The following is a 13,257-nucleotide window of genomic DNA, read 5'->3' on the forward strand; positions in this document are numbered from 1 at the left end:
CAAGAGGAACCAGTCAGTTTCTGTCACATTCTCGGTTGAGTGCCCGGACATCATGGGTTCATTCTACACACACACAGAAGTTAGAACAGGCCTATATCAATGCGCGCACACACCTTTCTATGTTATATGAGTTATTTTTTTAACAATCTCAAGTCCAATGTCTAGGCTTGAAGGATATCTTAGTACACAAGCATTATTAAGGTTTAACATACATTTCCCTCAGGGTCAATAAACTATATCTTTGTTGTAAGTCACAGAAGTAATTTGCCCTTATCCCTGGGGCAAAGTAACTTTCCTGAATTGACCTCGAAAAGGGCAGTGTGTATTTTGGCAGGTGGTGTGGGATGAAAAGTCAGTGTTTCTGTGTTGAGAAAAACACTTCTCCACGTTGTCACAATCACACAGACAGCAAACTGCCCAACAAGTCATACACTGTGTGAGAAGAACCAGCGAGGTGTAGTAGCTAGCATCTGTGAACCTAACTATGTCTGAACTTGATGTCTCCCTTGTTTACTTTCTTGCTGTTGTGGCGTTTGGTGCAGTCTTTAGAGTCCTTTTCAGAAAATGGCCTTGTTTGAGCTTTGCATTTGAGTTCACAACCTCATTTGTGCTGGTGGCATGCTGGCTGGAGGTGCTGACCATTATAGAGATTGGTGAGTGGGCAGAGGGACTGGGATCAGATGTTACTCTGACCCTACGGTTTGTGGTGCTGCTGACCCATGGTGTGATCTGTGCTGGAGCCACTGGAAACCCCTCCCTGACTCTGATGAATTTCCTGCTGCTGGAGACCCCTACTCTGCACACTCTGCTGGCTTTGGCTGCTCAGTTCCTGGGGGCACACCTGGCCCTGATTGTAGCTGGCTACTACTGGGCAATGGAGCTCAATGACATGCACATAATTAAGAACCTGCTATTCAGGGAGTGCAGCACAGCCCTGCGTGTCTCCCTGGTGCAGGGGGTCTATTGTGAGTGTGTGTGTGCATTCATCTTTTATCTGATATACCTCAGCCTGAGATGTCGCGCTGCGTTGGTTCGGGTGCCTTTCTTTGCAGCTGTGCTCACCCTTCTCTCCCATGCAGGTAAGTAAAGCCCACGATGACAACCATCGCGCCTCAAATATAGAAAGACATTTCAGTAGAGATAATCATTAAAGTTGCATAGGCCTATATGCTGTTTTCTTTGTGTTATATTTGTTTGTCAGAGCAAAATCTATTTCTGCATTCCGTTTCGATAACTCATCTTTCTATGCATGTCAGCCAGTGGTTATACCTCAGCTTTCCTGAACCCCTCCCTGGCCTATGGCCTTACCTTCTACTGTCCTGGGTTTACCTTTACGGAGTACTCAGTGGTCTACTGCCTTGGGCCCATTATTGGTAAGTCAAATCAGAAATTGTTCATTATATACAAACCCCTAATAAAAGGATACCAATAGACAAAATGTAATTGCCAAAGGTAATGTGTGAAACAGGCTTTATGCATAACAATGAGGCATAATTGCTTATCAAGCTGGTAATACAGATATCCTCTTTCAGGAATGACCCTGGCCCTTCTCCTGTACATGGGTCACATCCCCAGGATTTTTGCAAAGAATCTGCTGTATTCCCAGAAGACCCACGTACAGGTGCCAAAGGGGGACGGAGATGAAAAGAAAAAGTGAAAGAAAGACATCATCCACCTCAGCTGAGGCAATATAGGACATATGAGTGCATTAGGAACACACTACTCAATTTTGTTCCTATTGGGAGAAGATATTACATTAGGGACGGCAGGGTAGCCTAGTGGTTAGCGCATTGGACTAGTAACCGAAAGGTTGCAAGTTCAAACCCCCGAGCTGACAAGGTACAAATCTGTCGTTTTGCCCCTGAACAGGCAGTTAACCCACTGTTCCTAGGCCGTCATTGAAAATAAGAATTTGTTTTTAACTGACTTGCCTAGTAAAATAAAATGCACTGAGCATTATATTCAACAGCCTATTCTCTCCTTAAGTTACTGACAAAAAAGGTGTGGGCTGTAGAACATCTGTACATTTATGATAGTACAAGTTACAACTCATATCGCCTGTGTTCTTACAGAAGTAATAAATAAATTAAAAATACATTTTTATGAAAAGGACATTTAACATTGGTTGTCGTTCCTGAACTTCCTGTACACTGTGAGCACGTTGAGGTAGATTAAACATCAAATGTATTTTTAACCAACCTCAACCTCTCCCATTACAATGACAACCTGTTACATCATACCACTGAAAAAAAAAAAAAAATCATATTCAAACATTTATGATATTTTTTAACTATATGTGTCAATGCCACACAAAGCAGCTATGTCCATTTGTGAATGGGCTACTGAGGCCCCAGGGCTCAGGTTTTGGGATTGGATGGAGGCACCTGGTGCTGGGTAGAGGAAGGCCCTGTGGAGGATAGCTGCGATATGGGTCCATCTACTTTCTCCTTCAACTCTTTAGTGGAGGGACCTTGTTCTGCAAAACAGAAAGGACAAAGGTTAAACACCATGGCCTCCCTCTGAGATGGACGAAAAGTGGCATAAAGAAACAGAAAACATTTGAGATTTTTTACTGTCCAAATGAATATGTAGGAGAGTGTACATGACGGTACTTAGTTGTCCCCCCAATATGATACATAACTGCAATGTAGTGGAGTTGTTCCAGGGTAAAAATCACCTGGCTGTGATTGGTTCTCCAGCTGAGCCTCAGGCTGGTCCACCCACAGGCGATGCTCCGGGTGGTTTAGGAACCTCTTGCACTGCCCACAGCGAAGACATCGCAGGACAGTCATGCGGTTTCTATGCTTAGTCCCTTGAGAGAGAAAAAGCTTGAGTTACTTCCACTCAGTACTTTCAAAATCTCATGAGGATGATACATACAGTGGGGCAAAAAAAGTATTTAGTCAGCCACAAATTGTGCAAGTTCTCGAACTTAAAAAGATGAGAGAGGCCAGTAATTTTCATCATAGGTACACTTCAACTATGACAGACAAAATGAGGGAAAAAAGTCCAGAAAATCACATTGTAGGATTTTTTATGAATTTATTTGCCAATCTTGGCCCCAGTGATGTACTGGTTAGGTGGCCGTCTATTTAGTTATATATATATATAAGTATGTATAAGTATCTATATATGTATAAGTATATATATATATATATATATATATAGCATGTACAAAGTGACTTAGTCTTGCATGAATAAACTTACTTCTCTGTCTGGCTGTGGCAGTTACTCCTGGGACCAGCAAAGAGCAGCACTTCTTACATAATGTTCTTTTCACTGAGGGGTCTCTATAAAGACATTAATAACATTATAGTCATGCCCTAGTTGTCATCGTTTTAGCAGACATGTTTCAAACTTCTTTCTGTCATGTATTCTAACATGATATGAACGTTACAACCTTTATTGATGCAAATGTAACACCATATGTTTTCTGACAAGAGTTTAACGTTATATGATATTGTTAGTGTATGTTACTCACTGTCTCAGTACCAAACGTTTTGCGATTGTCTTCTGAGTGAAGCAGTAAAAACGAGCTAACTCCACATTCTCAGAGGTTTGAGACAAAACACAGTGTGCAGCCTGCAAGAAATCAATGTCATATTAAAGAATTCTGAGAATATTAGTTATAAAGCCAAAGGTATAGCTGGATTACTAGAAATCAAGAAAACGTACCTGATACAGGAAGTTCAGTCTTTGAAAAGCCTCCTTGTCTTTCACGTTTCCTGCCATTGCATGGATGTGGATTGCTATGCTAAATTAGCCAGCTAACGTTACTAAGTATGTAACGTCAACGTTAGGCTAGCTATTTTAGCTAACGTTATATGTATGTATTGCTAAATTACTACCCTACTAAACAATGTTCTACGCAAGCAACAGATGTGCCCTCAAATTCGTCTAGCTTCACTAGCTACTAACATTCGTTTGCTAAATCTAAGCAGTTGCTAAATCCTCTGACTACTGATCAGCCTCTGAACGAACTCTGGCATGATAGATCTGACACTATGGAGACCTGAATGGCACAGATTTAGCAGGTAGGACATGTCCTTTCAAATCACAATTTTAACCTCGCATATTAAGGTTAACGTTAATGTCAATCCACGGAGGAAAAGGGCCATTGTCGAAGTTTAATTCAATAAGATAAAAGATGCTGAAGGAGAATTTAAAATAAAGAGAAGGGTTGGCCATAAAATTATATATTTGGTGAAGTGATAACAGAGGATGATAGCAGTGCCAGCTATGTTACGTGTCATGATTGTGAGGCGCAATACATATTCGACAGTCACAAGGCAGGACTTCAAATTGGCCTATGTCATGTCAAGGGAACTGTAGCCTACTGTTTATAAGGGTTAAATGGAAAATGAAATCTGAACACTGACTGTAGGTATATAACCTCACATAGCCTTAAGGTTCGGTGCGGGCCTCAGATTTAAATTTTATCACATATAGTCAGGCAGTTGTGGATGGATTATTAGCAAATGCAGGTGTGCGCAGGTGAACAAACAGCTGACCTGCGCACCCCTAATATGTGGTAAACATAGAGAATGATAGAGATATCATCTTTACACAATGCATTTGGAAAGTATTCAGACCTTCACCTTCTCCACATTTTGTTAGATTACAGCCTTATTCTACAATGGATTACATCGTTTTTCCCCCTCAACAATCCACACACAATACCCCACAATGACAAAGCAAAAACAGGTTTTTAAAAATGTTTGCAAATTAATTAAAAAAAAACTGATATCATATTTACATGAGTATTCAGAGACCTTTGGCAGCGATTACAGTCTCGAGTCTTCTTGGGTATGACGCTATAAGCTTGGCACACCTCTATTTGGGGAGTTTCTCCCATTCTTCTCTGCAGATCCTCTCAAGCTCTGTCAGGTTGGATGGGGAATGTCACTGCACAGCTATTTTCAGGTCTCTCCAGAGATATTCAATCGGTCCGGGTCTTGCTGGGCCACTCAAGGACATTGAGAGACTTGTCCCGATCAAGTCCTGCATGGTCTTGGCTGTGTGCTTAGGATTGTTGTCCTGTTGGAAGGTGAACCTTCACCCCCGGTCTGAGGTTCTGAGCACTCTGGGGCAGGTTGCCATCAAGGATCTCTGTACTTTGCTCCATTCATATTTCCCTCCATCCTGACTAGTTTACCAGTCTCTGCCTCTGAAAAACATCCACACACTATGATGCTGCCACCACCATGCTTCACCGTAGAGATGGTACCAGATTTCCTCCAGACCTGATGCTTGGCATTCAGGCCAAAGAGTTCAATCTTGGTTTCATCAAATCAAATCGTATTGGTCACATGTGACCGAATACAACACCTTACAATTAAATACTTACTTACAAGTCCTTAAGCAACAATGCTTTAAGAAGATAAGAAAAAGTAAGTGTTAAGTAAAAAATAGATAAGTAGAAATTTGAAAATAAAAGTAACAAATAAATAAACAGCAGCAATAAAATAACAATAGCGAGGCTACATACAGGTGGTACCGATACAGAGTCAATGTGCGGGGGCACCGGTTAGAGGTAATTGAGGTAAGTGATTATGCATAGATAATAAACAGAGTAGCAGCAGTATAAAAGAGGGGTTATGGCTTGGGGGTAAAAGCTGTTTAGAAGCCTTTTGGACCTAGACTTGGCGCTCCGGTACCACTTGCCGTGCGGTAGCAGAGAGAACAGTCTATGACTAGGGTGGCTGGAGCCTTTGACAATTTTTAGGGCCTTCCTCTGAGGTCCTGGATGGCAGGAAGCTTGGCTCCAGTGATGTACTGGGCCGTACACACTACCCTCTGTTGTGCCTTGCGGTCGGAGGCCGAGCAGTTGCCTTACCAGGCAGTGATGCAACCATGCTCTCGATGGTTTAGCTGTAGAACCTTTTGAAGATCTGAGGACCCATGCCAAATCTTTTCAGTCTCTTGAGGGGGAATAGGTTTTGTCGTGCCCTCTTCATGACTGTCTTGGTGTGCTTAGACCATGATAGTTTGTTGGTGATGTGGACACCAAGGAACTTGAAGCTCTCAACCTGCTCAACTACAGCCCCGTTGATGAGAATGGGGCATGCTCAGTCCTCTTTTTCCTGTAGTCCACAATCATCGCCTTTGTCTTGATCACGTGGAGGGAGTGGTTGTTGTCCTGGCACCACACGGCCAGGTCTCTGACCTCCTCCCTATAGGCTGTCTCATCGTTGTCGGTGTTCAGGCCTACCACTGTTGTGTCATCAGCAAACTTGATGATGGTGTTGGAATCGTGCCTGGCCATGCAATCATGAGTGAACATGGAGTACAGGATGGGACTGAGCACACACCCCTGAGGGGCCCCCATGTTGAGGATCAGCGTGGTAGATGTGTTGTTACCTACTCTTACCACCTGGGGGCGGACCGTCAGGAAGTCCAGGATCCAGTTGCAGAGGGAGGTGTTTAGTCCCAGGGTCCTTAGCTTAGTTATTAGCTTGGAGGGCACTATGGTGTTGAACGCTGATCTGTAGCATTCTCACATACAGTTGAAGTCGGAAGTTTACATACACTTAGGTTGGAGTCATTAAAACGAATTATTCAACCACTCCACAAATGTCTTGTTAACAAACTATAGTTTGGCAAGTCGGTTAGGACATCAACTTTATGCATGACACAAGTAATTTTTCCAACAATGGTTTACAGACAGATTATTTCACTTATAATACACTGTATCACAATTCCGGTGGGTCAGAAGTTTACATTCACTAAGTTGACTGTGCCTTTAAACGGCTTGGAAAATTCCAGAAAATTATGTCATGGCTTTAGAAGCTTCTGATAGGCTAATTGACATACTTTTAGTCAATTGATGGTGTACCTGTGGATGTATTTCAAGGCCTACCTTCAAACTCAGTACCTCTTTGCTTGACATCATGGGAAAATCAAAAGAAATCAGCCAAGACCTCAGAAAAACGGAGCTACGGAGCTGTGAGGGGAACGGCACCTCAGTACCTCCAGGCTCTGATCAGGCCCTACACCCAAACAAAGGCACTGCGTTCATCCACCTCTGGCCTGCTCGCCTCCCTACCACTGAGGAAGTACAGTTCCCGCTCAGCCCAGTCAAAACTGTTCGCTGCTCTGGCCCCCCAATGGTGGAACAAACTCCCTCACGACGCCAGGACAGCGGAGTCAATCACCACCTTCCGGATACACCTGAAACCCCACCTCTTTAAGGAATACCTAGGATAGGATAAAGTAATCCTTCTCACCCCCCCCCCCCTTAAAAGACCTAGATGCACTATTGTAAAGTGGCTGTTCCACTGGATGTCATAAGGTGAAAGCACCAATTTGTAAGTCGCTCTGGATAAGAGCGTCTGCTAAATGACTTAAATGTAAATGTAAATGTAAATGTAAATGAAAAACAATTGTAGACCTCCACAAGTCTGGTTCATCCTTGGGAGAAATGTCCAAATGCCTGAAGGTTCCCACGTTCATCTCTACAAACAATATTATGCAAGTGTAAACACCATGGGACCACACAGTCGTCATACCGCTCAGCAAGGAGACGCGTTCTGTCTCCTAGAGATGAACGTGCTTTGGTGAAAAAAGTGCAAATCAATCCCAGAACAACAGCAAAAGACCTTGTGAAGATGCTGGAGGAAACAAGTACAAAGGTATCTTTATCCACAGTAAAACTAGTCCTATATCGACATAACCTGAAAGGCCGCTCAGCAAGGAAGAAGCCACTGCTCCAAAACCGCCATAAAAAAGCCAGACTACGGTTTGCAGCTGCACATGGGGAGAAAGATCGTACTTTTTGGAGAAATGTCCTCTGGTCTGATGAATCAAATATAGAACTGTTTGGCCATAATGACCATCGTTATGTTTGGAGGAAAAAGTGTGAGGCTTGCAAGCCGAAGAACACCATCCCAACCGTGAAGCATGGGGGTGGCAGCATCATGTTGTGGGGGTGCTTTGCTGCAGGAGGGACTGGTGCAATTCACAAAATAGATGGCATCATGAGGATGGAAAATTATGTGGATATATTGAAGCAACATCTCAAGACATCAGTCAGGAAGTTGAAGCTTGGTCGCAAATGGGTCTTCCAAATAGACAATGACCCCAAGCATACTTCCAAAGTTGTGGCAAAATGGCTTAAGGACAACAATATCAAGGTATTGAAGTGGCCATCACAAAGCCCTGACCTCAATCCTATAGAAAATGTGTGGGCAGAACTGAAAAAGCGTGTGCAAGCAAAGAGGCCTACAAACCTGACTCAGTTACACCAGCTATGTCAGGAGGAATGGGCCAAAATTCACTTATTGTGGGAAGCTTGTGGAAGGCTACCCGAAACGTTTGACCAAAGTTAAACAATTTGAAGGCAATGCTACCAAATACTAATTGAATGTATGTAAACTTTTGACTCACTGGGAATGTGATTAAAGAAATAAAAGCTGAAATAAATAATTCTCTCTACTATCATTCTGACATCTCACGTTCTTAAAATAAAGTGGTGATCCTAACTGACCTAAGACAGGGAATTTTTACTAGGATTAAATGTCAGGAATCGTGGAAAAACTGAGTTGAAATCCAGTTGGCTAAGGTGTATGTAAACTTCTGACTTCAACTGTAGGTGTTCCTTATGTCCAGCTGGGAAAGGGCATTGTTGAGTGTAATAGAGATTGCATCATCTTTGGATCTGCTGGGACGATATGCAAATCTAGGTGGTTCTAGGGTTTCTGGGATAGTGGTGTGGATGTGAGCCATGACCATCCTTTCAAAGCACTTCATGGCTACAGACGTGAGTGTTACGAGTGGGTAGTCATTTAGGCAGGTTACCTTAGTGTTCTTGGGCACAGGAACTATGGTGGTCTGCTTGAAACATGTTGGTATTACAGACTCAGTCAGGGACAGGTTGAAAATGTCAGTGAAGACACTTGCCAGTTGGTCAGCTCATGTGCAGAGTACACGTCCTGTGTCCTCAGACCAGAGAATCTTGTTTCTCATTGTCTGAGAGTCCTTTAGTTGCCTTTTGGCAAACTCCTAGCGGGCTTTCATGTGCCTTTAAAGGACATTTTACTTTGTGCATCTTGTCTTTGGTGTCATAAACAATCCTTGGTTTCTGCCTGTGCCTGGTAAAGACTTGAGGTGGGGCCATTATGACCTCCTCCTTTAGACTATTTGGCAGAACGCCCAGAATATGTTCTTTGACCTCTCTGGGGTAGGGGGCAGTATTTTGACATCCGGAAGAAAAGCATGCCCAAAGTAAACTGCCTGTTACTCAGGCCCAGAGGCTAGGTTATACATATAATTGGTAGATTTAGATAGAAAACACTCTAAAGTTTCTAAAACTGTTAAAATTATGTCTGAGTATAACAGAACTGATATGGCAGGCGAAACCCAGAGTACAAACCACCCCCCACCCCAAAATATTTCAGCTTACCACTATTTTCAATGGCTAGTACTATAATTATAAGCCCAAGTCCTCCCAAATTGCAGTTCCTAGGGCTTCCACTAGATGTCAACAGTCTTTAGAAAGAGTTTCAGGCTGGATTTTGGAAAAATGACCCAGAAATTGTAGTTTTTCTAGGTGGCTCCCATTTTGGATGTAGTGTTAAGCGCGTTCTTTCTTATTTATCTCCGGTAATGAACATACTATTCTCAGTCTTAAATGTATTGTTTATTTGCATATTAGGATACCTAAGGTTTGATTATAAACTTTGTTTGACTTGTTTGGAAAAGTTTATTAGTAACGTTTGGGATTAATTTTGTATGCATTTTGATGGAAGGAAACTGAGTGGATTAGTGACTGAAGCGCACCAGCTAAACTGAGTTTTTATGGATATAAAGGACATTATCGAACAAAAGGACCATTTGTGATATAACTGGGACCTTTTGGAGTGCCAACAGAAGAAGATCATCAAAGCTAAGGCATTTTTTACATCGTTATTTCTCGCACCTGCCTGGTTGATATATGATTTTCATGTGTTTGTATGCGGGGTGCAGTCCTCAGATAATCACATGGTTTGCTTTTGCTTGTAGGGCCTTTTTGAAATCTGACATGGTGGCTGGATTCACAAGAAGTTAAGCTTTATTTTGATGTATAACACATATATTTTCAAGAATGTTAAATATTTGAATTTAGTATTTTTGAATTTCGCGCTCTGCAATTTCACTGGATGTTGGCCAGGTGGGACGCTACCGTCCCACGTACCCGTAAAAAGTTAAGTTAAGATAGGAGACGATGCCAGACACTGCCAAACCAACCCTATGAACTATGCCTATGCAACGTCTCTGTAACCAGTATATACAGGAACTAAACGGGACTGCCCCTTTAGAGCTCCTGGTTGACATGTGTACATATGGTGCATTGAGTTGATTGGAGTTTGCCAAAAGGCACCTAAAGACTCTCAGACCATGAGAAACAAGATTCTCTGGTCTGATGAAACCAAGATTTAACTCTTTGGCCTGAATGCCAAGCGTTACGTCTGGAGGAAACCTGGCACCATCCCTATGGTGAAGCATGGTGGTGGGAATGTTTTTCAGCAGCAGGGACTAGGATACTAGTCAGGATCGAGGCAAAGATAAATGGAGAAAGTACCGAGAGATCCTTGATGAAAACCTGCTCCAGAGCGCTCAGGACCTCAGATTGGGGCGAAGGTTCACCTTCCAACTGGACAGCGACCCTAAGCACACAGCCAAAACAACACAGGACTGGCTTCGGGACAAGTCTCTGAATGTCCTTGAGTGGCCCAGCCAGAGCCCGGACTCAAACCTGATCGAACATTGCTGGAGAGATCTGAAAAAACGCTCCCCATCCAACCTGACAGAGCTTGAGATGATCTGCAGAGAAGAATGGTAGAAACTCCCCAAATACAGGTGTGCCAAGCTTGTAGCGGCATTCAGAAGAAGACTCTTGGCTGTAATCGCTGTCAAAGGTGCTTCAACAAAGTACAGAGTAAAGGCTCTGAACACTTATGTAATTGTAGCATTTTCTAAAAACCTGTTTTTGCTTTGTCATTATGGAGTATTGTGTGTCAATTGATAATCAATTTTAGAATAAGGCTGTAACCTAACAAAATATGGAAAAAGTCAAGGGGTCTGAACACTTTTCTTGGGCATTGTACTTGCAATGTAACCTACATCCGTTGTTAAACTCGAGCGATGACTAGGTCCTTGAAGTTTTGTAACTTCACATGATTAAGTCTATGTCAATACAGATCTGAATGATTGATACCCTTTTTACTCTACACTGTTGATAGTAGTTGATGCCAAAGCTTATCACTGAATTTCCTACTACAAGGACTCGGTCAGCTTGACAAAGTTCTGTGTTATATGAACACACACACATCAGTGATTGCCAGGGCGAGTAAACTGAGCAGTCGGGAAAAGTTCATATTGTGCATTTAGAATACAACAAAAAAGAAACAGCATGATCACACAGTTCATGCTCCACCACACACACACACACACACACACATTAGAATAATCATAAAGCTAAACTAAGGTAATTGGGCATTTATTTCAGGGGAGGAACGACATGCATGCTCTCTTCTCTGCTGAGATTGATCCAGCCCCAGCAGCGCAGCCCAGCACTAACAGTGGTCCTCCCTACAGGCTGTCCTGCCTCACTCCCTTTTGACACCTGCTCCTGCCACAACAAAATAGGATTGTTCTGAAGAGTACCTGCTGGATACAGGTAATTCAAATTATACTGTATCACACACAAACTTATGTGTGCAGGCACTAACTTGTTTTGTCTCACACACAAACACACACTTGATTTAGGTTAGTCTATAGTAAAGTCTTTGTTATTAAAATAATATTGTGCCTCTCTTTCAGATTGGCCAAGCACACCTCTGCCAGCCACACCACCACTGCCCTTGACAGCTTCTCCACTGGGCCCAACAAGAGATGAGGTTGCCTCTTCATCTTGGATCATGGCTGATGGACAGAGCCCATTAGAGCTGCCAATGATGTCCTACTGGCCAAGCACCACAGGGAGGAAGAGATCCTGAAGTGGGTGGATCTGCTTTGCTCTTAACACCAGCCCAGAGAAGCTCCTAGAGACACACAGCTGTGGCATTATGTTACTGCAGAGTGAAACGGTTAGTGTCACTGTCACGTCCTCTGCCACCTGCACTTACACAGCAGAAAGCCTCATCAATTCAAGGATGCCATTTGAGGATGTTGCTGCCGCTGCCTTCTTTCAATGGGGGCTGTAGACCTCGAAGCAGGTAGGCAGTGAGGAAGGCGCAAACTGAGGAAAGAAAACCCTCAGAGCAGCATCCCTCTGGCCATCTATACAGGTGCTGCCACCAGCAGCTGAAACAAGACCCCAACAGCCCTCACACACACATACCAGCTTTCCATGAGTGGCAGGAAAATATCTAGTTTTCTCCCTGTACCTGGCACAGGGCATTGACAGGAGCTCAAACAGTCTGCCTTTTATGAGACTGAAAAGTAAAGCTGGATGGTGGAGAAGGGGGAGTGACTACAGACACACACAAATAAATAAAGAACTGAAAATCTATTTCCATTGATGGAAGTGGTTTGGACTCGTTTGATTTGTATTTATTTCACAGGTACCATTTTAGAATAAGGCTGTAACCTAACAAAATGTGGAAAAAGTCAAGGGGTCTGAATACTTTCCGAATGCACTGTATTATTTTTGAGGGCTACTTTGTGTAAATGTTGCACAAAGACCAACATTTTATACTAATCACGGTGAATATGTCTTGTATTATAAACCAATTTCTATAGTTATTGTGTGAATAAGTTTGTTGTACAAAGGATTGTGCTCCAACATTATCATAACTGGCTTTGATTTCATTAAAGTCAACCTCAAAGTAATCTTCTCTATGAGTTGCTTTAATGTGTTCTTTATTAATAACATAAAGTGGGGCAAAAAAGTATTTAGTCAGCCACCAATTGTGCAAGTTCTCCCACTTAAAAAGATGGGAGGGGCCTGTAATTTTCATCATAGGTACACAAAATTAGAAAAAAAATCCTGTCAAAATGATCACAAGAACGGTGAGCAAAAATCCCAGAACCACACAGGGGGACCTAGTGAATGATCTGCAGAGAGCTGGGACCAAAGTAACAAAGCCTAACATCAGTAACACACTACGCTGCCAGGGACTCAAATCCTGCAGTGCCAGGCGTGTCCCCCTGCTTAAGCCAGTACATGTCCAGGCCCGTCTGAAGTTTGCTAGAGAGCATTTGAATGATCCAGAAGAAGATTGGGAGAATGTCAGATGAAACCAAAATGTAACTTTTTAGTAAAAACTGAACTCGTCG

At 42.8% G+C, this 13,257-nt stretch overlaps 2 protein-coding genes and 1 long non-coding RNA gene across 3 annotated transcripts; 2 read left to right on the forward strand and 1 right to left on the reverse strand.

Annotated features, from left to right (window-relative positions):
• The first annotated feature begins 484 nt into the window (after positions 1–484).
• LOC115145470 (aquaporin-12-like) lies at positions 485–2,225 on the forward strand. Its single transcript, XM_029687004.2, has 3 exons — positions 485–1,079; positions 1,257–1,373; positions 1,533–2,225. The coding sequence occupies exons 1-3, from the start codon at positions 485–487 to the stop codon at positions 1,655–1,657; spliced, it is 837 nt and encodes a 278-aa protein (XP_029542864.1). The 3' UTR covers positions 1,658–2,225.
• On the reverse strand, positions 2,014–3,759 carry LOC115145468 (ribonuclease P protein subunit p21-like). Its single transcript, XM_029687003.2, has 5 exons — positions 3,676–3,759; positions 3,482–3,582; positions 3,208–3,290; positions 2,678–2,812; positions 2,014–2,476 (listed from the first exon to the last, which is right to left on the reverse strand). The coding sequence occupies exons 1-5, from the start codon at positions 3,730–3,732 to the stop codon at positions 2,358–2,360; spliced, it is 495 nt and encodes a 164-aa protein (XP_029542863.1). The 5' UTR covers positions 3,733–3,759; the 3' UTR covers positions 2,014–2,357.
• Positions 3,760–3,947: 188 nt separating this feature from the next.
• LOC115145469 (uncharacterized) lies at positions 3,948–12,810 on the forward strand. The gene is made up of 3 exons (XR_003865966.2): positions 3,948–4,034; positions 11,486–11,656; positions 11,800–12,810. It is a non-coding gene; the product is annotated as an uncharacterized LOC115145469 (long non-coding RNA).
• Positions 12,811–13,257: the final 447 nt, after the last annotated feature.

Source organism: Oncorhynchus nerka, unplaced genomic scaffold (assembly GCF_034236695.1).
Source record: "Oncorhynchus nerka isolate Pitt River unplaced genomic scaffold, Oner_Uvic_2.0 unplaced_scaffold_10___fragment_2___debris, whole genome shotgun sequence".
In the NCBI taxonomy this organism is placed as follows: Eukaryota; Metazoa; Chordata; class Actinopteri; order Salmoniformes; family Salmonidae; genus Oncorhynchus; species Oncorhynchus nerka.

What these genes read in the sequence shown, in the direction of transcription:
- LOC115145470 (XM_029687004.2), top strand. Translation starts at nt 485, where the DNA reads ATGTCTGAACTTGATGTCTCCCTTGTTTACTTTCTTGCTGTTGTGGCG. An exon ending in CACCCTTCTCTCCCATGCAG is followed by an intron (nt 1,080 to 1,256) that starts GTAAGTAAAGCC and finishes TATGCATGTCAG; the next exon opens with CCAGTGGTTATACCTCAGCT. An exon ending in CTGCCTTGGGCCCATTATTG is followed by an intron (nt 1,374 to 1,532) that starts GTAAGTCAAATC and finishes ATCCTCTTTCAG; the next exon opens with GAATGACCCTGGCCCTTCTC.
- LOC115145468 (XM_029687003.2), bottom strand. Translation starts at nt 3,732, where the DNA reads ATGGCAGGAAACGTGAAAGACAAGGAGGCTTTTCAAAGACTGAACTTC. An exon ending in AAACGTTTGGTACTGAGACA is followed by an intron (nt 3,291 to 3,481) that starts GTGAGTAACATA and finishes ATGTCTTTATAG; the next exon opens with AGACCCCTCAGTGAAAAGAA. An exon ending in GGAGAACCAATCACAGCCAG is followed by an intron (nt 2,477 to 2,677) that starts GTGATTTTTACC and finishes TCTGTTTTGCAG; the next exon opens with AACAAGGTCCCTCCACTAAA.